The following is a 23,135-nucleotide window of genomic DNA, read 5'->3' on the forward strand; positions in this document are numbered from 1 at the left end:
TGCCTTAGTCTGTTGGGCAAGTGACTCTTCAAACTGGGAGAGGCCATGCTGCACAGCCTGCCTCCAAGCGGGCTGCTCAGAGGCCAGAGTTTCCCACCTGCTGAGGTCCATTCCTAAGGCCTTCAGACCCCTCTTGCAGATATCCTTGTATCGCAGCTGTGGTCTACCTGTAGGGCGCTTTCCTTGCACGAGTTCTCCATAGAGGAGATCCTTTGGGATCCGGCCATCGCCCACTCTCACGACATGACCAAGCCAATGCAGGCATCTCTGTTTCAGCAGTGCATACATGCTAGGGATTCCAGCTTGTTCCAGGACTGCGTTGTTTGGAATTTTGTCCTGTGAGGTGATACCGAGGATGTGTCGGTGGCAGTGCATGTGGAAGGCGTTCAGTTTCCTCTCCCGTCGTGAGCAAAGAGTCCATGACTCACCTGCAGTACAGAAGTATACTCAAGACGCAAGCTCTGTAGACCTGGATCTTGGTATGTTCGGTCAGCTTCTTGTTGGACCATACTCTCTTTGGGAGTTTTTTAGACTTCTGTTAAGATGATCACATCAAAGCACGTGGTCTTAAAGAAAGAACTACTTTACGAGAACATACTTTAATAGGGAGAGAGATAGTGGAAGGCAACTCTGGAAAAGAGGAGGAAGGAAGGATAGCCTGAGATTTGCAATCTGCATATCAAACAGAGCCTTACTGGAAAAACAAAAGGGTAAACTTTCACATCCCATCTGGCTCAATATTTTCCAAAGATCCCAGCATGGAATTTATGTTCTTCACAGCAATATCTTTACAGCAATATTTTCACTGAGCTATCCACTATGACCCCAATATCTTTTCTTCTAATTTGTCACTAATAGTTCAAACCTCATCAGTGTATAGAAGACGCTGACACTTTTTTGCCCTAAAAAAGTGATGCCCTAAAGTGATAAGCATCATTTTACACTTATTGACAATGAAATGCATTTGCCATTTGATTGCCCATTCACCCAGTCTGGAGAGCTCCCTTTGCAGCACTTCATAATCTGCTTTGGCTTCTACTATTCTGAAAAGTTTGATCCCATCTGCAAATTTGGCAACTTCACTGTTTCTCCCTAACTCCAGATCATTTATGAACACCTCCATGATGCAATACCAACCAAGGAAAAGCAATGGCCAGAATGTGGGTTGTCAATCTGAATTCAGACTAGAGATGTAAAATTTCCAGAAATTTTGAAGCTAGGGAAAAAAACCGGTTTTTTCCCAGGTTTTTTCAGAAAAAAATGGAAATTTTTGGAAAAATTGAAAAAAATTGCTACATTAGCACTTTTTTTTCTTTTCCAGATTGAAAGTCATTTTATGAACATAAAATATGACTATGGACAATTTGACTTGGCATAAAATTATCACAACTAGCATATTAAAATATAGTGTATCCAAACAATTATTACAAATTGAGTTAGAACAGACAAAAGAAAATATTTCTTTACTCAGCATGTGGTTGGTCTGTGGAACTCCTTGCCACAGGATGTGGTGATGGCGTCTGGCCTGGACGGCTTTAAAAGGGGATTGGACAAGTTTCTGGAGGAAAAATCCATTACGGGTTACAAGCCATGATGTGCATGTGCAACCTCCTAATTTTAGAAAAGGGCTATGTCAGAATGCCAGATGCAAGGAGGGCACCAGAATGAGGTCTCTTGTTATCTGGTGTGCTCCCTGGGGCATTTGGTGGGCTGCTGTGAGATACAGGAAGCTGGACTAAATGGGCCTATGGCTTGATCCAGTGCGGCTGTTCTTATGTTCTTATGTAAACAGAATTTACTTTTCTTATAATATTTATTTGTAATTGTAACAATCTCCTGAACTGTTTACTAGTTTATGTGGAACAGACAAGAAAACCTCCACAAAACAATTTTTAAAAATCCAGAAGTAACAATTGGTCATATTTCCTCTCCACAGTTTTAAATAAAAATAAAAAAACCATTCTCATAAAAAGAATTGAAGAGGGGGGAAGTGTATAGAAGGGAGTGGGACTAAGTTTCAATGAATGGGCATAAAATTTAATCAGAATCATTTTCTGAGCTGTAATTATCAGTTTCAGTCTCTGCTTCTGCAGTTCCTCTGTTGTGTCTGTCATTATCACAGTTATTATGCACTTCTAAAAACTGAAAGTTTGCCCGGATTGAAACAAGCTTTACCCTTTCACATGTCAGTTTATTTCTTGATTTAGTGTGAGTGTTTCCAAACGTAGACCAAATTCTTTCACATGCTGCAGAAGATGGAGGAACCTGAAGAAGGCGAGAAGCAAGTGGAGTCAAAGGCTGTGTGGTGCAAAAACCTTGCCACCATGTTGCAGGAGGAATATGTTTGGCAGAATCCCAGATTGCATTCCTGGACCAAATCCCTGAAGATGTTCTAAGTTCTGCAACATCTGAAAGTACCTTCCCAAACTCAAGTCCTAAATGTGATGCTTGTTTTGTAATCCAGTCAAATGCAGTAACAGTGCTGTCATCACTTCTATTTCCACCTTTGAATCTTGGATCCAGCAGATTTGCAGCAGCATGAATTGGATGGCAACAAAATTCTTCCCTTTTTTGAATAAAATCTTTCACTTTACTTTCTTCTATAGTTGTAAGTGGAGATATACTGAGATTTTCAAAAACAGTTGTTTTTATCTTGGTCATTAAATAAGGAATTTCTGATAAAAGTGCACTATCTGATTCAGATACAGTGATTGCTGCAGCAATTGGCTTTAGAATCTTCAGGGAATTTTGCAGCAAAACCCAGAAGACCTCCTGATCAAGAACAGTGTTTCTCACACTCCTGGGTACTTTAAGATCTTCAGCTATTACTGTTTCTTGAAGAGCTTCTTTGTTTTCTAGTAAACTTTCAAAGGAGATCACCACTCCAGCCCACCAAGTTTGACTACAGAGCTTCATTTTTCAATTTTTAGGAAAAATACAAAATAGTCTTAAGGAAAAAAACCACGGTTTTCCCCCCGAATTTTTCCGTTTTTTTTCCACGCCTTCACATCTCTAATTCAGACAATAGGAAACCACTATTAGCACAAACTGCATTTGAAAGTAAGGTTCAATCAGAGTTTTAGATACTGATTTGAGGGCCCCAACCAAATCACAGTTTATAGACATGTCCTATGGCACACCTCAGGATCAAACACGGCACACAAATGTGCCACACCACTGCTCTAGCAAGTTTGTTGCTAGTCCACATGTCTGTTTTGGCAAATTCCCTTTCTGAACATGGTCTAGAGAACTTATGCCCACTTTAAGCTAATTAGTTCTCTTCTTCATTTTAAAAAGCACTAAACCTGCAGAAAGCACCAATGAACCTCACCTCTAGGGTAGCTTGCCTGTTCAACCTGCAGAGTCCCTCCTTCCTCCACTCTCCCACCTTCAACTTCTTCAGCTGCTGCAGCAACACCTTAGTTCCCAGCAGCTCCTGGATAAAGCAGCCACACACCAGACTCCAGTGTCCCCAGTAGTCTCTGTTCATTCAGTCTGACTGAAGGTCAGACGATTTAGTCAGTCCGTCCTCTTTCCTCCAAGCTCCTTCCTTCTGCTCTGTTTCTCCAACCTCCTTCCTTCACCAGGCACCCCCTTTCCCTTCCTCCAGGTGCAGCTTTTAACTCTGAGATCCTTGTTGCCTCCAACTGGCTGCAGCTGTGCAGCACACTCACTGCAATCTAAGGCCCTAGTGTTAATCCCATGCATCTCAGACCTGTCAGAGCAAGGGGCCACTGTTAACACCATACCTCAAGGGATCTTGCGCATTTCCATTACAACATCTTTGGCTTTTCCTCTGAGAAGATGAGAGGTTCCATTTTGTTTTAAATAACACCTTACTACAGTGTTCTCAAATGTTTTAATACTGGGACCCACTTTTTAGAATGACACTGTCAGGACCCACCAGAAGTGATGTCATTAATCTGGAAGTGACGACATATCTGGAAGTGACATTAGCAAAAAGGAAAATCTTTAACACCCCCCCATAAGACAAAATCAAACCAAAATAAGTAAATTAGAAGTTCACAATAAGTTTAAAAATTTAAAATAAAGAAGAACCCTCCTAAACCTCCCAAGCAGTTTTTAAAACCCCACGCATCCCAAAGGATGCAATCCTATTCACACTTATCCAGGAATAAGACCCACTGACAATTAATGTTCAAAACATATACATAGCAGCCTGTTAAAAGCACAGATCTGTAACAGTTCCCCAAATGCAGTCACATACCATCGTAGCATTAAGTCTCTTAAAAAAAATTACACACTGAAATGAATTGGGAACCACCTGAAATTGGGTTCCAACCTACCTAGTGGGTCTTGATACACTGTTTGAGAAACGCTGCATTACATTTTCATGTATTCTCTTAACTGACAATATCCCTGAGTGCAACAAGAACAGTGAAAGATCCTGTCTCTCTCCCCTCCCCACCTCCTCCAATCCATACACCCAGTTCTTCAGGCAGGAAACCGCCAGGGTGCACCTGGCAAACTGATGAAATACAAGTTAGCTTCCATACATTTTAAACTGCAGGAAAAAGATACAGGGGAAAGCACTGAACACTCACACTGGCAGCATGAATGTCAGGTAAATGAAACACTTTAACTTTCCAAACAAACCAGTTCAAACACATCAGTTGTTTTTTTTTAAGTATCAATTTTCAATTTATTTTCTTTTCATGGCCCCCTTATGGTAAGACATGGTAACAGGCTTCCTTGCAGTCTGGAGTTTTAAAATATTCTGTTATAACCAATGAGAGTATGAGACAGTGTTCAGAGTCTAGGACAGGCAGTGGTCCATTCTATAAGCAAAACAAAAGGTCTCCAAAAATTTAAGCTGAATGCATCTGTTCTTCCTTTTTGCTTCATCCCTGACTAATGGGCGGGAACACACAAACCCCTTTTTGATTATGTTTAAGTATGATTGCAGAATGAAACTGATTTTTAAAATAGCTATTTAAAGATAAAGACTGGTATCTTTAAGACTGGTATCACTCTTTTTAAACACACTGGTCTATTTCTTGTAGCGATACAAAATCTTTACATTTGGGCACATAAGTATTCTGCAGTTTATTATAACTTTGACAACAGAAAGCAGAAGGAAAAAACCTTAATGGATAAAATAGGTTGCTAGGGTTACAAAATGTTTGTCTGGACAAGACAAAGCCTTCTGAAATTCTTCAAAAATCTCAAGTGTATAAAAGTAGCACTAGTTGGGAGGATACCACCAACATTTCCTAACTTACAACAGGAATACCCACTACTTCCGCTCAAAACTATTTGGGAAACACAGAAGAAAATGATTCATATTATTCTGGACTGTGGAAGGGTGGGACAACACACTGACTATAACTATTTAAAATCTTCAGCAATGACTCACATTAGCGCAGGGAATTTCCAACATCACTGTTTTACAAAGCAATGCCTTCTGTTTTTGAAAAAAGTAGAGGCAAACAACTATATGCTAGACAGAATCTAGTTATTTAATTCTTACACTAAATAGATAAGCGACACAAAAGTTTCTAAAACATACTACGACAAAACAATTAGTTTAAGATTCAATGTTGAAGGGCACAAATAGTGCTGCTAAATCAGTTGATCATGACTACAAAAATATCTTCATAACCTTTATACTTCTCTTCTGAAATGTAAAGGGTAGGGAAGACAGAAGCTATGCTTTTTGAACATTAGTACCTAATCCCCAAAACACTTCTTTGTTGTACAAGTATGTGAAAATTAATATTTTCTTTTCAGAAGTAATTGTTCAATACTACAAAGGAGTCACTGCTATAGTAAAATTCAACAACAGTTTGTTGTCATTTGACAATGCATTCATTCCCTGCGAAACTACAACCCTAAAATAAGTATGTACTGCCAGTTTAGAAAGGTTTACAAAGATTCTTACTGAAAGAAACCAACAAGAAAACAAAGGGAACTGTTCTTTGCTTTTGGTGCTCTAACAATTTCAGCTCTAGTAGGATTTTTAAAAAAATGTGTTATGGATTAAGCAAAATCAGATCATTAATCCATTTATAAAAATTCAGACTTTATATGGATTAAGACATCAGGAAATAACGGCTATGCTAATCATAGTAATTTTTGCCCTAGATGGTTAGTAACAGACATACTGTGTATGTGGAAGAACCAAATTATAGTTGCCATGGATACCAGGTTTTTTTTTAAAAAAAATTCTGACTCCTGCATAAATTACTCATCACTACATCTGCACAACTTGACTTTGCAAAATTAGCTGGGGTCAAGGTTAATCATTAAATGAGATGCACGGTGCCTCATTATTTATTTAAAAATCCTTGGAGAGATTTTGGTTATCTGGAGTATTTATTCCTATAATAGTTGAACAGATTTTTCAAAATATAACTCTACAAGCAGAAAGAAGATTAACAAGAGCTAGAAATCCTGGTACTGGCAAATATGAAGAGCTCTCTGAAGCAAAAGGGATGAAGTATAGTCCTTTCAATGAGTAGAGGTACAGAATAGAACATTACTTGCTTTCATTTACTGCCCACACTGCAGTTGGAAGCAAATGAAGTTTTTGGTTTGTTCTTTACTATTCCCCTCCAACCACTCAATAAATTTTTAGAACACAAGTGTGCTGGCCAGATTACTGCATATTTTAATGTTGAAAATAACACAAAAACCTTAAATCTGAATGTATTGGAGGACAGAGAAACACTGCAGCTTTGGTTTTTTTAAAAATAACTGAGGATTCATATAATATGCCTCAAATGCTAGTCTCAGATGGAACAGAATGAACATTAGACTTACTGGTTATACTAGTAAGGATTCCCAACTCCAACAAATATTACAACAGCAACTATTTCCTAGTAATCCTCTGGACAGTAGAACATATGATACTTGTAACGCCCAATGTTCAAACTTGCGATCATACGTGTATCTGAAGAACTGTGAAACAGTTCCAAATGTCCTAGAGGGTGATATTTTTTCCTAGGTCAACAGTTCCCACCCCATACCGCCTGATAAACCGCTTTTGAAACTGGGAGTAATTTAAAAAGGTAGTTTATTTCATGGTATGGGGATTGGAAGCTGAAAGAAAAAAGGTCAAGAGTAGTACTAGCCTAGTACATGTCTCTTGTACAATACTCCTTTATATTTCAGCTATTGTATCATTACATAATCCTTACTGCTCCTCTCCACAAAGATCAACACATTCTCGTTATGCAAACACAAAGAAGATGCACAAGGGGGCTTTTTAACCTTTTTCTCTGTACAACAGTTCTGACTCTTACTGTATTGGGGACCCATAGGAACAGAATATGTGGGGAACTACCAAGGTGAAGCACCACTCACAGGCGATGCTACAAGCGCCTCTAACTCTCAAGATAGTCTTTTTGGAGGATTACAGAGGGCTCTTGGGGCGATAGGACTACGAATCCTCGTGCATAGACATCCTCTCTCTTGCAAATCTTCTCTCCAGCCATTTTCAATCAATGTGCTGTGGCACACTGGTGTGCCGCAAATGGTCTGCAGGTGTGCCACGGGAGTTTGGGGAAGAGTTGTTTATTAGTAGTGCCATTGGAGGATGTGAGCCCCCACCAACAGCTGGTGTGCCTTGTCAATTGGCAAAAATCTGATGGTGTGTCTTGACAATTTTAGTGCCTTGTCAGTGTGCTGTGAGATGAAAAAGGTTGAAAATCACTGCTCTACTCCATTTATGCAAGGTATTATATGTACACCTTTCCACCCTCTTTCCAAGCCTCTAAATTCATTAACAGTCTGTCAACCCATATCTCAGGGCTTTTCAAACTGGGGTGTCACGATGCCCCAGCCTCTGGGCCCTGGCCTCTGCCCCCTTAAGGGGCGGGGGCAGCCTGGAGGCAGGGAGGAGGCAGCAGCGTGATCCCCAGGATCGCACCACTCAGGGGACTGCAGGGGCTTGGGTGCACTTACCCAAGTCTCCTGCGGCCTCCCCGGGGTACAGGGAGCCCGGTGCAACCTTTGGCAGAGCTCCCCGCAGCAGTGAAAGTGAAAGTGGAGTGATCGCGCTCCACTTCCACTTTAGCAGAGGCGAGACGCCATCGCTCCGCTTTCACTTTCACTGCTGTGGGGAGCCAAAGGTTGCACTGGGCTCCTCATACCCCGGGGAGGCTGAAGGAGGCTTGGGTAAGTGCACCCAAGCCACTGCAGCCCCCTGAGCGGTGCAATCCTGGGGACAGCGCCACTGCCTCCCCCCCACCCCTGCAAGCACTTACAGTGGCTCAAACTCTCCATGAGAGTTTGAAAGGCACTGCCATATACGTAGGCATGTAATACAGTAACTTTCCTGAAGTTAAACAGGTCTCAGACTAATCAGTGGGTGGATTGGAGGCCACCTGAAAACCTATATGAATGCTGAGTTCAGTGGAAGAAAGAAGAGAAATGCAATAAATAAAATATCACACTGTTATTTCAATATAATCAATATTTGTCCATGGCACTGGTTCCCAACCCATGGTCCACAGGACCCTGTGAAGTGGCCTTCCAGACCTCAGAAGGAAAAAAAGGTAGCCTTCAATCACTTTAGCATCTCACTGAGCAAGAGCTCCCCTACTTTCCACTAGAGAAAATGTAGAACATACTGCCTGCAGCCAACACTGAAATGTTTGCCGCAGCTGGTCCATTCTCTGCCCTCTGGTAGTCGGGGAGGGGAGCTTGCATAGGAGATGCTTCCCCACAGGCCACCAGAGAGGGTGGAGAACAGAACACCCACAGTGAGCAACAAAAGCAGAAACCTACAAATATCTATAAATAAATCTATTAAATCTTCTTTAATTTTTACAAATTGAATTGCATTTTTGTGTGCAGGGGACACAGGGGTTGCATGTGGTCCATGACAAATCCAATTCTTGCCTCAGTGGTCTGCGAGCTCATAAAGGTTGGTAACTACTGGAGAGTACAATAAATTGGGATGTGGAGAAAGCCTTAGAGCCTCATCCCTGAAACACATCTTCATATTAGGACATGAAAAGTTAAACTGCCTTAATCTACACCAATGATCTCCAACTTGTCAAAAGTTGGGAACAATCTCACACCCAACATGCAACTGTGGACCCACCATTAAGAGCCCAGTGGCAATAGAAGTGGGCAAATAAGCTATCATAACAGTAAGTTGCTTTACTTCCAGCAAAGGGTACACTGCTACTGTGTCATTTTGCCCCTTTCTTCCTGATCAAAGAGATCAATTCTTAAATGACGATTTCACACTAGTCCAGATGTAAAACTAGAAAGATGCAAGGTAGTTCAGAACTACATTTTTCAGCAGAGAGCTACAACAGTTTCCAACTGAAAAGGCAACTATGTGCTAGGTTTATTAGTGTAACAATAAGAGAAATATAACAATGGACATATGAACTCTTGTTGCTAGACAAAAGTGTATCACTTGTACAGTTGCGCAGCTTCTTCCATCACGAAAAGAAGTACGGAAGCTGGATGGAGAAAGGAAATGAATCCATAAGAAATCCTTCTCTTAAGATTAAGTTAACCTTCCCCGTATGCTCCTAAAACAGGTGAAGATACTGGGATTAAGTGTGTTTCATCCATTATGTCTAACATACTAACTGCATTGTTTCCTGGCTAGTATTCACGCTTTTGTAACTTTATTGCATAGATAGTATAAATGTGGTATCAATTCTTGATAAAGGGAAACTAAAGAGAACATTACCACATCACCAGATTTTATGCTAGCTTTAATTATGAGTCAAATTCAGTGTGCTGGTTAGCCCCTTGCACCTCCTGTTCCTGCTGTTACATCTTTCTTTCTTGAGTTGCATCAATATGCCTTATACTTAAAATCTTAAGCTTTTCACCAAATGCATAGAGAAGTGGCATTTTACAAACATAACGATTGACTGGGAAGGTCCGATTCCACATTTGACAATATGAGTGGTAAAATATGGATGATTTCAAAGTAACGCAGACACTCACCTATAAGTCGACCCCACAGATAAGTCGAGGGCAGGTTTTGAGCCAATAATCATGGAATTTTCTATGACCCTCAGATAAGTCGGGGGTTAAACTTAGAGGGCTGTCTGACTATAGTTTTATCTGATTTTACCCCAGGCCAGATCCTGAAAAATAACCTACCACTAATTGTTACCTAAGAACTGTAGTCTCTAATTTATTAAAAACATAGTAAAAGATCATAAGATACATTTTTATTCTTTTTTAATTCTGGTCTTCACCACCTTTTTGTAAACACTATCAGAGTAAGTGCACTGTAAACAACATACCAGTAAATCAGTGGTTCCCAACCTGCTATTCATGTACTCCCAGGGACGCTCAACAGGACCTTTAGGGGTACTTGAAAAAGAATGGAATAATGGTAGAAAAAGGCAGGTCATGCTCCAGAATGCCTTGCGAGGACCAGCAAGGCAGGAAGGGAGGTAGCTAGTTGGCTTTGAAAGCCCCACCAATAACTAGTTTTCGGTCATCAATTCATGTATGAACCAGTGATTGAAAACCAGCACAGTAAAAAAGCTGAAACGTAATATGGAAAGTGATTAATCACCCAGAATTTCTCAGCACGCTTCTGGTGCAAAACAATGCAAAGGCAGAGTCTTCTGTTCCTCAAACAGATAAAAAGAGAAAACACTGTGATGAATACATGAAGTCTGGGTTTTCATAGAGAGGAGATGCGGGCTTGTATTATTACAAACATTCTGCTAATATGAAGGGTACAATTTATTATTGCCAAGGGATATGCAAGTGAAAAAGGTTAGTAACCACTGCAGGAGAACCATGAATCAAATCCACCTTTAAGGTGTCTGGTGTGTTAAGCCAGAAGCTCTACATACAACATACAACCCATAACACATAACTGAGAGTGCAATTCAATTCACAGCAGAGAGATGCAGCTGCATATATTTGCAATCCTTTTTACTCAGAAGTAGACCCACTGCTTTCCATGGGTGTTATTCTTAAGTAATGCTGCATTGAATTGTAGCCTAGGAATTGTTGCTTCAAATGGAAAGGGGATCCCATCCTGGTTTTGAAAAAAAAGACCTCTGCCAAATGCAAAGCCTTTGCAAAAGGGAATCAGGTTGCAGCAGCAAAAGGGAAAGGAGGGGAATAAAAGGTTAACTTTGGCTGAAACGTCCCAGGAAAGTAACTATAGCAACTAACCAGCCTAGAGAAAGAACCTGTTCAGAGTTGAAAGGCTCTGCCCTCTGACTGACCAGGAGATAAGGCGAAGTGAAAGTTGGAACCTGATTACTTGGCAAAAATTTCACGTACTATACCAGAGTATCTACGGTAGTTCTTGCCATTTGGTTTTGAGAGTTCCTTGAATATAGGCTCAGCTCAACACTATGCAATTTCAGGAGCAATGTAAAGACTTTTCTGTTAGAAAGACCCCCATCAGCTTTCAACAGTTGTAATTGCATACTAATAGCAAAATGGAATACTTGTGTGTTGTCTTATGTACATTATTGATTTTTAATTATAAGATGCTCAGTCTCTTAGAGGCATGGAGTACAGATTATAAACAATTAAAATTCTTTAAATAGTTACAGCAACCAGTTAGTTGCCTCTAAGTTCTGGATTATAAAATGGAAAATTTCATATAAAACAGTGTTTTAAGCTAACCTTTTATCTTAGCAATTTAAGACACAGCTGTTGCTTCCAACTGTGAAAATATATAATCTTTTGGAGAGAAAATTATCTGAAGAATATGAAGTTTCACGTAAGCAAGTAAGGGCAAATCCAACAATAGATGTTTCCACACTGCATTCACACAGAACGTGACGGTCTAATGGTCATGTACCAATTTAAAATACATACCCTTCTCTAAAGACAAGCATTGAACTGACTGATAAAACACCAGCTAATGAAAAAAGCACTATACTTTTTAATCAGATAATGAAAAGCCACTATATAAAAGTGATATACTGCCCCCTGGAGGTATAAAATCAGAATATCAAATCCAACCTAGACATACTAGTTCAATTGTCACACATAAACATAAAAAAATTCCCACAGTAAAAACTTTGTTATTTTTAACAAATTAACAGATTTGCCTGTTAACAGAATTCTCTCTTCCCCAACTGTATTTAAAAGACTGATTTTAAATAGTCAATGTGTCTGAAATAAAAAAATCAGCATTTAGACTCTCAAGGTATTTAACCCAGAGCAGCTACCATTTCAAAGTACACAACCCAAGCTAGCATAATTTAAAAAGTTATGGAATAACCAATCTGACTGTTCACTGAAGCTACTTTGTAGTAGCACAATCATGGCCCTCACGTAACCTAGATCCTACAGCACAAGTCAGGGACACCAAGAAGTTAAAAATCTACATAGGAGAAACAGAAAATTCCCTAGGGCAGTGGTTCTCAAACTTAGGGAGAGTTTTACTCCCTAACTAAGTCTTCGCAGGGGAGGGGGTAGGGCAGCAACATGATCCCCAGGATTGCATCACTAACAGTATTTTTACTTACTGAGTCTGCTGGCAGCTGCAGGAGTTGTAGGGAGCCCAGAACAGACCTCTGCAGGGCTCCCCGATGCTTAGAAAGTTGATTTAGAATGCTAAGCAAAGCGCTTAGCGACCGGTTTTTCTCAACATTCTAAGTCAACATTCTAAGCGTCGAGGAGCCCTGCAGAGGGCTGCTCCAGGCTCCCTGCAACTTTTGCAGCTGCCAGCAACCCTAAGTAAGTAAAAATAGCCCCCTTTCACCCCTGTTAGCGATGCAATCCTGGGGATCACATCATAACCTCTCCTCTTCCCCATCCCTTAAAGGGACAGGGAAAGCTTTACACAAACTAGTGGGTCATGACCCACCAGTTTGAGAACCACTGCCCTAGAGGATAATATAGGAAGATCTGCAATGCATTTTAGTGATGGCATTAGTACACTTAAGTTTGATGAAAGCCCAGAATAAAGTGCTCTTTTAAAAAAAATGTCAAACAAACTGAACATACAAAAAAAAAAACAGAGCCCCTATTTTCCCCAGTCTGGATTCCAGATGACTTGTACATTCTAAGTTTATGGAATATTTAAAAAGCAGATAAGATGGACATTCCCATTTTTGAACCCCACCCCTTGTCACTGTTAGGACATATCACCAAATGTGCAATAGCAACTTGATTGAATACTCTTTAAGTTCAAGAGCTGGTGTAGCATAATGGTTAAGACACTGAGCTGTGAATCCAGGCCTCCCTAGTTTGAATCACACCTCTGCCATAACTTCACACTTGCCCATGGCAAGTCACTCTATTGTAGTCTCAGTTCCAAAACTGCTATGTGGGAGTAATAAAATGTACTCACAGAGTTGTTGAAGGACATCAAGATTTGGGACTCTTCAATATAGAAAGAAGGTGCCTGAGAGGGGACATGATTAAGACATAAAATTATAGATTGGATGGATAGATGAAAGCTCTTTTCCCAGTTGCGCAATACCAGAAACTAGGGGTCATCCACTAAAACTGCCTGGCGGGAGAGTCAGAACAGACAAAAGGAAATATTTCCTCACTCAGTGTGTAATTAATCTGTGGATGTCCTTACCACAAGATATTGTGATGGCACCTGGTCCAGAGGCCATTAAAAGGGCTCTGGATAGATTTATGGAAGAAGAGTCCACCACAGGTTACAAGACATAATAACTATATACAACTTCCAGATTTTAGAGGTAGCCTATATCTCTAAATGGCAGATGCAAGAGTACAGCAACAGGATATTGTATCCTGCTGTATCTCACAGTGGTCCAGCAGATGCCTCTGGGAGTACACAAGACATTGGACTAGACGGGCTCTTATCCTAATCCAGCAAGTCTACTGGAGAACTTTCCTGGGACCATGATATTCTTCTGGTTCACATTCATAATTTCATCAACATTGTCTGAACTACTTCTCACTTTTTTAATTGTTCAGCAACTCCCACCTATACACTATATTCAAAAACTGCTGAAGTCATTCATAAAATTTCCAAACCCATGTGAAGGTGATGAGGGGTGGGAGTCATCTTCACAGAAAATATGCACACCACTCCTGAAAACTGGTCAGAGTTTCTTCTACATGCAAATCTTATCCCATGATCTCAAAACTGATCAGAGGAAGCACTATCATCATCTCCCAGGCAGGCCAATAGTTAGCCTAATCAACAAGGACTGTTTACCTTGGTAAGGCAACCCTGAATTGCTATTTGAATGAAACAATATTCACTTCAGTAATCAGTTATGAAGCAGAAGCCATCACTACCCCAAGATATAAATATACCCAGTAGTATTAGGCTAGCTACTAGCAGAACATTTTACTTGACTACTCAAAACATCACTTCAACGACTACCACTACAATTCCAATGACAAATTCTTCCTAGTACTATAAAAAAAGAGGACTATTAAAGAATTCACAGTGAATCCAAAGAATTTAGGAACCCATACTGGTTGAGAGAGATTTATAAGGATAATATGGCAGACAGAACTTCTAATTTTTTCACTCTGAAATCAAATTAAAATCTAATTTTATAAGAATTATCTACAGACCTTCACATTTTCAGTAGTTTTAAGGAAACTGGTCTCATAGATTCATTGGCACAGAAAACATGCCCCCCCCCAGCACGTTTACAGGTATAACAGCATATTCCTCCAATAATTGTTTGAAACAATAGTTTCCAAACTGTTGGCCAGGACCCACCAGTGGGTTGAGACCCAATTCTTGATGGGTCGCAAAACTGATAAGTTGATAGCGGACAAAGAAAAGGTATTGAGCCCTAGAGAAACTGAAACATAGCAGCACATGTTTGTTTACTCCTGATTAGGTGAACATGCCTCAGTCCACTGAAGAGCAGACCAAGGGGACTGCAACACCACCAGAATGGTTCCGATCCAATGAAACAGGCTTCAACAAACTCTTGAGAAGGATGTCCCCCCTCCAAGCTAACTAGGAAAATATACCGAGCCCTAAGAAAAGTGAAACTGAGTCACGCATGCACATTTACTGGCGAGTAGGTGAATATGTCTTGGCTCTTACCAAAGGTCAGGCAAAGGGAAATGCAAGGCCATCAGAACGGTCCTGATCCGATGAGCTCCACAAAAGTTCCAGAAGGTGCCTCCCACCACAGCAAAAAGGATACCAGCTTGAATAGCTGGTAAAGTTAAACTTTTTTTTGTTTTGTGTAAAGCTAGGTGGATCCCACCAGAGCAGCAATTTTCAATTAGTGTGCCACTAAAGGTTCACAGGTGTGCTGCAGGAGTTTGGGGAGGGTCATTTATTAGTAGGGCCATTGGGGGACGTAAGCCTCCCACTGGCAGTGCAGTGTGCCTTGTCAATTGTAAAAAATCGATGATGTGTCTTGACAATTTTAGCACTGTCAGTGTGCCATGAAAAGACAAAGACTGAAAATCGCTGTGTTAGTGTGTCATTTTAAAAAATGGGTCCCAGTGATAAAAAGTTTGGGAACTACTGCTTTAGAATTAAGTTTTGAGAACAGCAGTTATATAATTGAGCCACATGGTGGCACAACACGAAAGGAAAATATAGAAGTCTAGGAGCCTTAAAAGTGATGGCAGATGTTTCAGAATTTTATCTATAGATCAGACAGCTACCCAAGTTAGTGGGTATCAGTATATCTTGTGGGATGTCCTCAACTTCCGTCGGGGTGATCTGGACAAATGTTTGAGTACAAGCACCCAGCACAGATAGGTGGTAACTCCCAACCAGACTCTAAGAGCAGGTCTAGAGATAGTCTATTTGCTCACCCCCATATCGAGCTTTTCTTTAATGGTTGGACCTGACCAATGTGCCAATAGTTCACAGTTCCCCCAGTGAAGAGCCCAATCTAGTGCTTCAGTGCTAATGAATCCTCCCTCTAAATCTAGACCATGGTCTCATTTGAAGAGTTTCTCCTATAAGGTTATTTTAATAGTAGCCATTCATTGGTTAGATAGGTGTCAGAATTAGGCATCTTCAGTCATCCTGGGTCTTTATGCTCCATAGGGACAGAGTGGCACTTAATATGGTCACTTCTTTATGGGAAAGGTGACTCCTCCTTTTCACTGATCCCAGGACTCGATTCTACCATCTTTGTCCTAAACTTTCTCCCAATAGAAAAAGCCTGCCATACCCTGGACGTCAGGCAGGACTTGAGTTTTTCCACCAAAGGAACTAGGGAGACATTTCATCCTACACATTCTCCCCACCATACATAATCTTATAAAATTCCATCACACTGTAGTTACTCTAAATTAGAAAGCTTTAGTCTTAGGGAATATGCTCCAATCTTCAGCTGACTTGTGGTTATCCTTTTCCAACTCTATAATATACTCTTTGAAATGGGGAAAACAGAATTGCACGGGACTGTATATTTCAAATACACCTGTATTGTAGATTTAATTAAAAAGAAAACACATGTTTTTTTCATTTTAGCAGTTTCATTTTCAATCCCTTTCTCAATAATCCTCAACACTGAATCTGTTACCACCAACACCATGCACACACAAGTGATGGTTTCATGAAACTTGACCCCAAGGTCTCTTCTCTGGCATGTCAAAACCAGTTCAATACCTACTGGATCATCTCCATTTATGTGTTGATGGGATACTCTCAAAGTTTTTAAGACAGTGGTTCCCAACCCTTGTCTGTGGACCACAGGTGCTCCATAAGACCCTAAGAAGCAGCTCGTGAGGTCTCAAGGAAGAAAAAGATCACCTCTGATAACTTCCAAGAGTCTTGCCAAGTAAGTGCTCCCCCACAGACCACCAGAGAGGGTAGAAAACAGACCGCCTGCAGGCCACACTTCCAGCATCTTGCTGAGCACTACCCCATGGACGACCAAATTTACAAAGCAATCCAACCCCCCTCTGAGTCGGTGCAAGTCCCTTGCACAAGCTATCATGTGTCACAAATGTGCTGTGTTCGCAGCTACTTGGGAGCAGTCTAGACCAGCACAGGGACATGCACTGGCCTAGCAGTGATGGACCTGCACCTGGAGAAGGTAAGCTGGTGCCAGTCTGGGCAGGCCAGCACAGAGGTCTGGTGAGGGTGGCAGGAGGCTGGAATGGAGTCAGGGAGGGGGCATTTTTGGGAAGGGGAGTGCAGCCTGGGAGGTAAATCGGGCCCGGGAGGGGGTGGGACTGGCTGTGGCAGTGCAGGCTGGATCCTAACCCATCTCCAGCCCAACCAATATTACATGGGCTGCTTGCCTTTGATTCTATAGATAGGGAGATACTTTGGAATAAATTAGAAAAGCTACAAATGGACAAGAGACTACTATTCCTTATAAGGAGACTCCATCAAAACACGACATGCCAAATAAAGTGTATCTCTACAGGGCACCTTACAAAGAAAATTGTGTCAAACAAGGGAGTCAAACAAGGGTGTGTTTTGGCCCCCATCTTATTTACTCTATTTATTAATGATTTGGCTCCTTCTCTGACTGAGGTGGATGGGCACTGTCCCAGATTAGGACCTACTCAGGTACCGATCCTCCTATATGCAGATGATGCCGTAATAATGTCTCGGACCCGTTTGGGCTTAAAATGCCTTTTGAAAAAGTGTTTGGAGTACTTGACTGAAAACTAGTTACAGCTGAATTTTGACAAGTCTAAAATACTCGTATTCTCTAGAACGTGGAAGTTGTATAATTGGTAACTAAATGGACACAAATTAGAACAAGTTGAGCAGTTTAAATACCTTGGTCTAAATTTACATTATAATCTCTCCTGGGCTATTCACAGAAAAATGGCAATTAATGTAGCTAACATTACCTCTGCCCATTGCTCGTTTTTTCTATGCGAGAGGGAACCCTTACGTACCAGCAGCCTTGAAGACCTTTAATGCCAAGGTGATTCCCCAATTATTTTATGTAATTCCTCTTTGGATTGGGATGTTAAACAAAACCCTGGAATCTGTTCAAGGTAAATTTCTGCAAAAAATTTTGGGTATTCCAAACTGTGTAGCTTACGTAGTCTTATGTCTAGAAACAGGTCAATCATTGTTCGAAATCAGGGCCTGGCTGATGGCCATCAAATATTGGCTGTGCATATAATATATCTACGACCCTCGAAGTTTGCTCTATATGATGTTCCTTGAATCAAATTGGTCCCTTGCCATAAACATTTTGGAAAAGAAAATTAACTCAATCGGGCTGTCTTGAATGTTTAGGTTCGCTTCCATATCAAGAGGCATATCAGTGCATCAAATGCAGATTTCTTGACATTGAAAGGCAGGATCTTTATAGGATGGCAAACAGAGCATGTTCCCTGTTAAGTCTGGAGATTCCTATGTTGTATGGTCAAGTAGCCTCATATCTTTACTCATTGCACACTTATCAAAAAAAGAGAGCTTTCTCCCTTGCTATATTTAATGTGCTCCTTTCAGCCATCCTTTTTGGGAGATTTCATAAGATAGCTCATTCTGAAAGGTGATGCCCTTGTAGACTGGGATGTGTTGAGACCATTGTTCATTCCATTCTTTAATGTCCCTTCTACACCAAGATCTGTCAAAGATATTTGGATCCTATACTGAGAACAAGAGGAGGACTTACGGACACAGCAAGAATACTCTACCTCCTAACTGATTCTTCTGTGGAAATAATAGATACTGTGGCAACTTTCCTATATCAGCTCAATGAGCTGCATGATCGAGAAGATTTGTTATCTGACTGACCAAATGTACATAGTGTAGATTTGTTTGTTTTATATGCTAATAAAGGATTCTATATCTACATGGGCTCCTTGGATTTCTACCTGCAAAATTGCAGGCACAGATCCAAGTAGCCCCATAGGGCTGGCTGATGTGCAACGCAGAGTAAGCAGAAAATAATCCCCTTACTCTGATTTGCACCCCAGCCTGTACCTACCTTGCACTGGATTCAGATCAGTTAGTCTGCCTGTTCCAGCACAAGTTAGGACTGCTCTTTGAATTATACTTTTGGGGGGCAGGGGGTGGGGTCGGTTTGCATGTGATCTATGACAATTCCAATTTTTGCCTCAGTGGTCTGCATGCTCCTAAAGGCTGGGAACTACTATTCTAAGTAGTAGAATGCCAGCAGAATTTTCCTTTACAAAAGTCACTAACTTTCTCTCCTTTTCTTGTCATACTTTTTCTTCCTTTTATTATATCTTCTTTCTTCTTACTTCACTTGTCAAGTCCTGTTCTTGTCCTTGTAGTAACTTTTTTAGTCCACTAGACGTCCCTGATATTCTTATTTCTGTTGTTTATATCTTATTTCGGTTATTTATATTTGTTTCTATGTCAACCGCATTCCTTTCCAGGAGATAATCAAAGGAATGTAAACAATCAACCACTTTTGTAAAACAAAAAAAATGCAGGTCTCCAGCCGCTCTCCACAGGCACTCCACAAGCTCTCCACAGGAAAATGAAACTGAACACTCAACAATAATTGCATTCCAAGATGATTAATTTGTAATCCAACAAATTTTAGATTTATAAAGTTAGAGTTATGCACTCATATTTCCATAACAAGCTTGGCAGATCTCCTCCAAAGCTTCTTCTCACATCAACAAACAAATACGCAGAGAAAGCCTTCCCCTCCTTCCTCTTCTCCCAGGAGGGGGAAAACCTGCCCCTCCTTCTCCTTCTCTCGGGCAAAAGTTTAATCAGGCAATCAATTAGTCAATTAATGCCAGACACACACAATGGAACAACACTCACTTGCTTCCTTCCCTGCTTGGAGCCTTCGGCTTAATTTCAATATTGAATCCTAACCATCACCAACATTGATGGCTGGGTTCCCTTGGAGAAAAAACAGTCCCTGGCTGAACCCTTCTCCGAAACCATACACCATCTGTAGGATCAAGGCCTCTCCTGGCCACTGATCCTCGGATCTCATCAGATCTGCGATTCTGGGAAGAAATAGCGTGTTTTCCAAGAGCTTTCCAGGAGCTCAGGAAAACAGACTACTCAGCCAACTCAGGCCCCGCCCCCAGTGGTCTGCATGCTCCTAAAGGCTGGGAACTACTATTCTAAGTAGTAGAATGCCAGCAGAATTTTCCTTTACAAAAGTCATACTATTTGTCCTTTAAGTCTCAACATAGTATTTCCTTGAAAGGGTGCTTTTCTATGCATTTAACCATTCTTTTAAGATGCTTTCCCAAAAAAATTCACCAGAAGTTAAGCCAATAGGTCTCTAATTTCCTGTCTTTCCAAGATTCCTTTAAAAAAAAACTGCTGTTACATTTCTAATTCTTCAGTAATGGAGTCAATGTCAGTGATGTAGCATATCTGTAACAAAATCAACATTTCACTTTTGAGTTAAGATTCTTGGGTGTATGCCATTAAGATACAGTGACTTGCTAATTTGTTTATTTGCCCTAGAACTTCATCTTAAACTTGTTCTTTAGATATCCACTGATTCAGGCACAGAGTTCTGACTATCTACCACAGTGAAAACACAAAATTTATTTCATTTCCCTGAAATGTTTGTGTTATTAACTTTAGTAACTACTAGAGGCAACGTGCTTGCATTTTGTGCTGTGTAGCAACCATAGATTATTCACAGATAACCACTGGGTTCATTAGAGGTATCTTATAAAACACTATTCATATTTTATAAACAGCTTCATTTTGCATTAGTACACACATTAAATGTTGGTGCAATTGTACTTGAAATGTTTATTTTAAATATCATATAGGAATATAGTACCACGAAAGTTTAAATCCATTTCCCTTAAACCTTCCAAAATGTATGGCTTCAAAAAAAAAATCAAAAATTTAATAGTTACCTGAAAGAAAATTCATAAGCTCTAATATGTTAAGCTTTTGCACCACAGAGAAAACTAGGTAAAGGAACTTTTAAGACACAGTGATATGGTTTACATATAAGAACGTAAATTGAATTGGGCACTGGGTAGGGCTGAAAATCTTACTGATATTTTTTTTTTGGGGGGGGGTGTTATTGCAGACAGGCTACAGAGAAATTTCACTTGGTGAATCAGGGCCAGCTTCCCCTTGATTGTTTAACTTTAATTATTTAAAATTATTTTAATTTGCTTGATGATGTCACTTCTGGCAAGTCCCGGACAGACTGTCATTCTAAAAAATGGGTCCTGGTGCTAAAAGTTTGAGAACCACTGCACTTGACACTTGGATAGAAAAGAAACTCCTATAAAACTCAAGATATGGGACCTACATATTCACTGGCTTCTCTCCCTCCCCCCAGTGCAGTACAAAAAAAGCTGGAAGAAAAATATATATATATCTGTCTACATTTTAAAATGCCAGTCGCAAAGAAGAAAACAGGGAGAGCTGCTTATCAGTATAGGACCATTATGCTTTACAACAGTTACCCAGAATAAAACACAACTTCTGAAGGCAGTTTGCCACCAGGGCTACTGATAGTAGTCTGGAATAAAGACAATAAGATGTGATTGCTTGGAACACAGGCTCATCCAGTGATTAACAAGTGTAATAAAAATGCCTAAAATAGTGAAATTATTATTATGCAATATACAGACATCTGTGATAAATTGCATCAACCATCCAGTTGGTACAGCTACAGACAATTCTTGCAGAAGAAAAAAATTCTTGGTTAAAAGCATTTAGCCAGATCTAAATAAATACTTGGCAACCTTCAGTCTCGAAAGACTATGGTATCGCACTCTGAATGGTGGTTCTGGAACAGCGTCTAGTGTGGCTGAAAAGGCCAATTCAGGAGTGACAATCCCTTCCGCACTGGGTGCAAGTGCAGTCTGTCCCTGGTCTGTCTCCCTGGCTATGGGCCTTCCTTCTTTGCCTCAGGCTGTTGGCCAAGTGTCTCTTCAAACTGGGAAAGGCCATGCTGCAAGCCTGCCTCCAAGCGGGCCGCTCAGAGGCCAGGGTTTCCCACCTGTTGAGGTCCACTCCTAAGGCCTTCAGATCCCTCTTGCATCGCAGCTGTGGTCTACCTGTAGGGCGCTTTCCTTGCACGAGTTCTCCATAGAGGAGATCCTTTGGGATCCGGCCATCATCCATTCTCATGACATGACCGAGCCAATGCAGGTGTCTCTGTTTCAGCAGTGTATACATGCTAGGGATTCCAGCTTGTTCCAGGACTGTGTTGTCTAACATGCTGTGAGATCAGGCACTAAATTCTGAGCATTAGCAAACTGGTTCCAAAACTTACATCTTTCACTCACTTTGCAAAACTGGTGGAAATCAATTACTATATTGCCAAGATGAATAAGTTATCTGGCAAGTATAATTTTAAAAGAAGTTTTGATGTCATTGTATCACTGGAGCACTATGGACAACTGGTATTTTCCAATGCAGGTACATGAGTATCATCCTATGTTAAGCAACACCCCAACCACAGCTATTAACTGGGCAGAAATGGGAATAGGACTAACACTATACAGCGTAGCTCAGATTTCCAGGCAATGTACTTTGCAAACCTGTAATTTCCCTCACTACATGATGTTCAGCTTAAGAGTTCTCTGTCAAGCTATGCTCTTATACTATTATAATTATTAACCATAATAATAATAACTATATATTAAAATAGTTTTATAAATTAGCTTATATTCGAAAAATGAGGTGAAGAGGCAATAATGAGTATCATGCCCCACAAATTCTTAGCAGATATGAAAACTGACCTTCAGATAATAAGTGTGGTATGTGCTAAAAGCAAGGACAGCCCTAGACTCTCATACTATTCAAAAATTTAAAAGCTTAGGGAACATCAAAAAAATTTGCTCTTGCAAAACAAAAAATTCTCAACTTAAATTCAACAAAACTACATTCTTTACAGCTGATACTTCTTTAGTACACCTAAACTTGGGAGCAGTTTGGAGTAGCACCTGGATTCTTAGCCTCAAAGGTTTTCTTAAAATTGTTATTTGTAGTATGATATGTTTCTTCAGGTCAGTATGGCAGTAATGGTGGTAAAGAAGAACTTGAATGATTATAGGAACTATCAAATTAGCCTTCTCTTCTCTAGTTATTTTTATTTTATTTAAAATTTTATTTTATTTTTAATTTTTTTATTTTTAGTTATTATTTACCCATTTATTTATTTAGATGATTTCTATTCTGCCTTTGAATAACAGATTGCTCAAGGCAGTATACAAAACAATAAACACAGTAAAATGCAAACAGAAATGAAAGTGCACTTGAACTATTGTAAACAAAATAAGTGTATATAATATACGATAAAGAGTATAAAGTATAATAAAATACATTAACACAAAAT

General features: G+C 40.2%; 1 protein-coding gene across 2 annotated transcripts in view; it reads right to left on the reverse strand.

The window, feature by feature from the left end:
* Positions 1–23,135, reverse strand: part of ANKRD28 (ankyrin repeat domain 28) — a 116,262-nt gene that overhangs the window by 68,733 nt on the left and 24,394 nt on the right. Inside the window, exon 2 of one of the 2 annotated variants that reach the window (XM_066628097.1) lies at positions 13,277–13,330. The exons of the other annotated variant lie outside the window; for it this stretch is intronic. Coding sequence (XP_066484194.1) covers positions 13,277–13,330 — 54 coding nt within the window. The remainder of the gene's footprint in view (positions 1–13,276; positions 13,331–23,135) is intronic. 2 annotated transcript variants of the gene reach the window in all.

This window comes from Tiliqua scincoides, chromosome 5, assembly GCF_035046505.1.
Source record: "Tiliqua scincoides isolate rTilSci1 chromosome 5, rTilSci1.hap2, whole genome shotgun sequence".
In the NCBI taxonomy this organism is placed as follows: Eukaryota; Metazoa; Chordata; class Lepidosauria; order Squamata; family Scincidae; genus Tiliqua; species Tiliqua scincoides.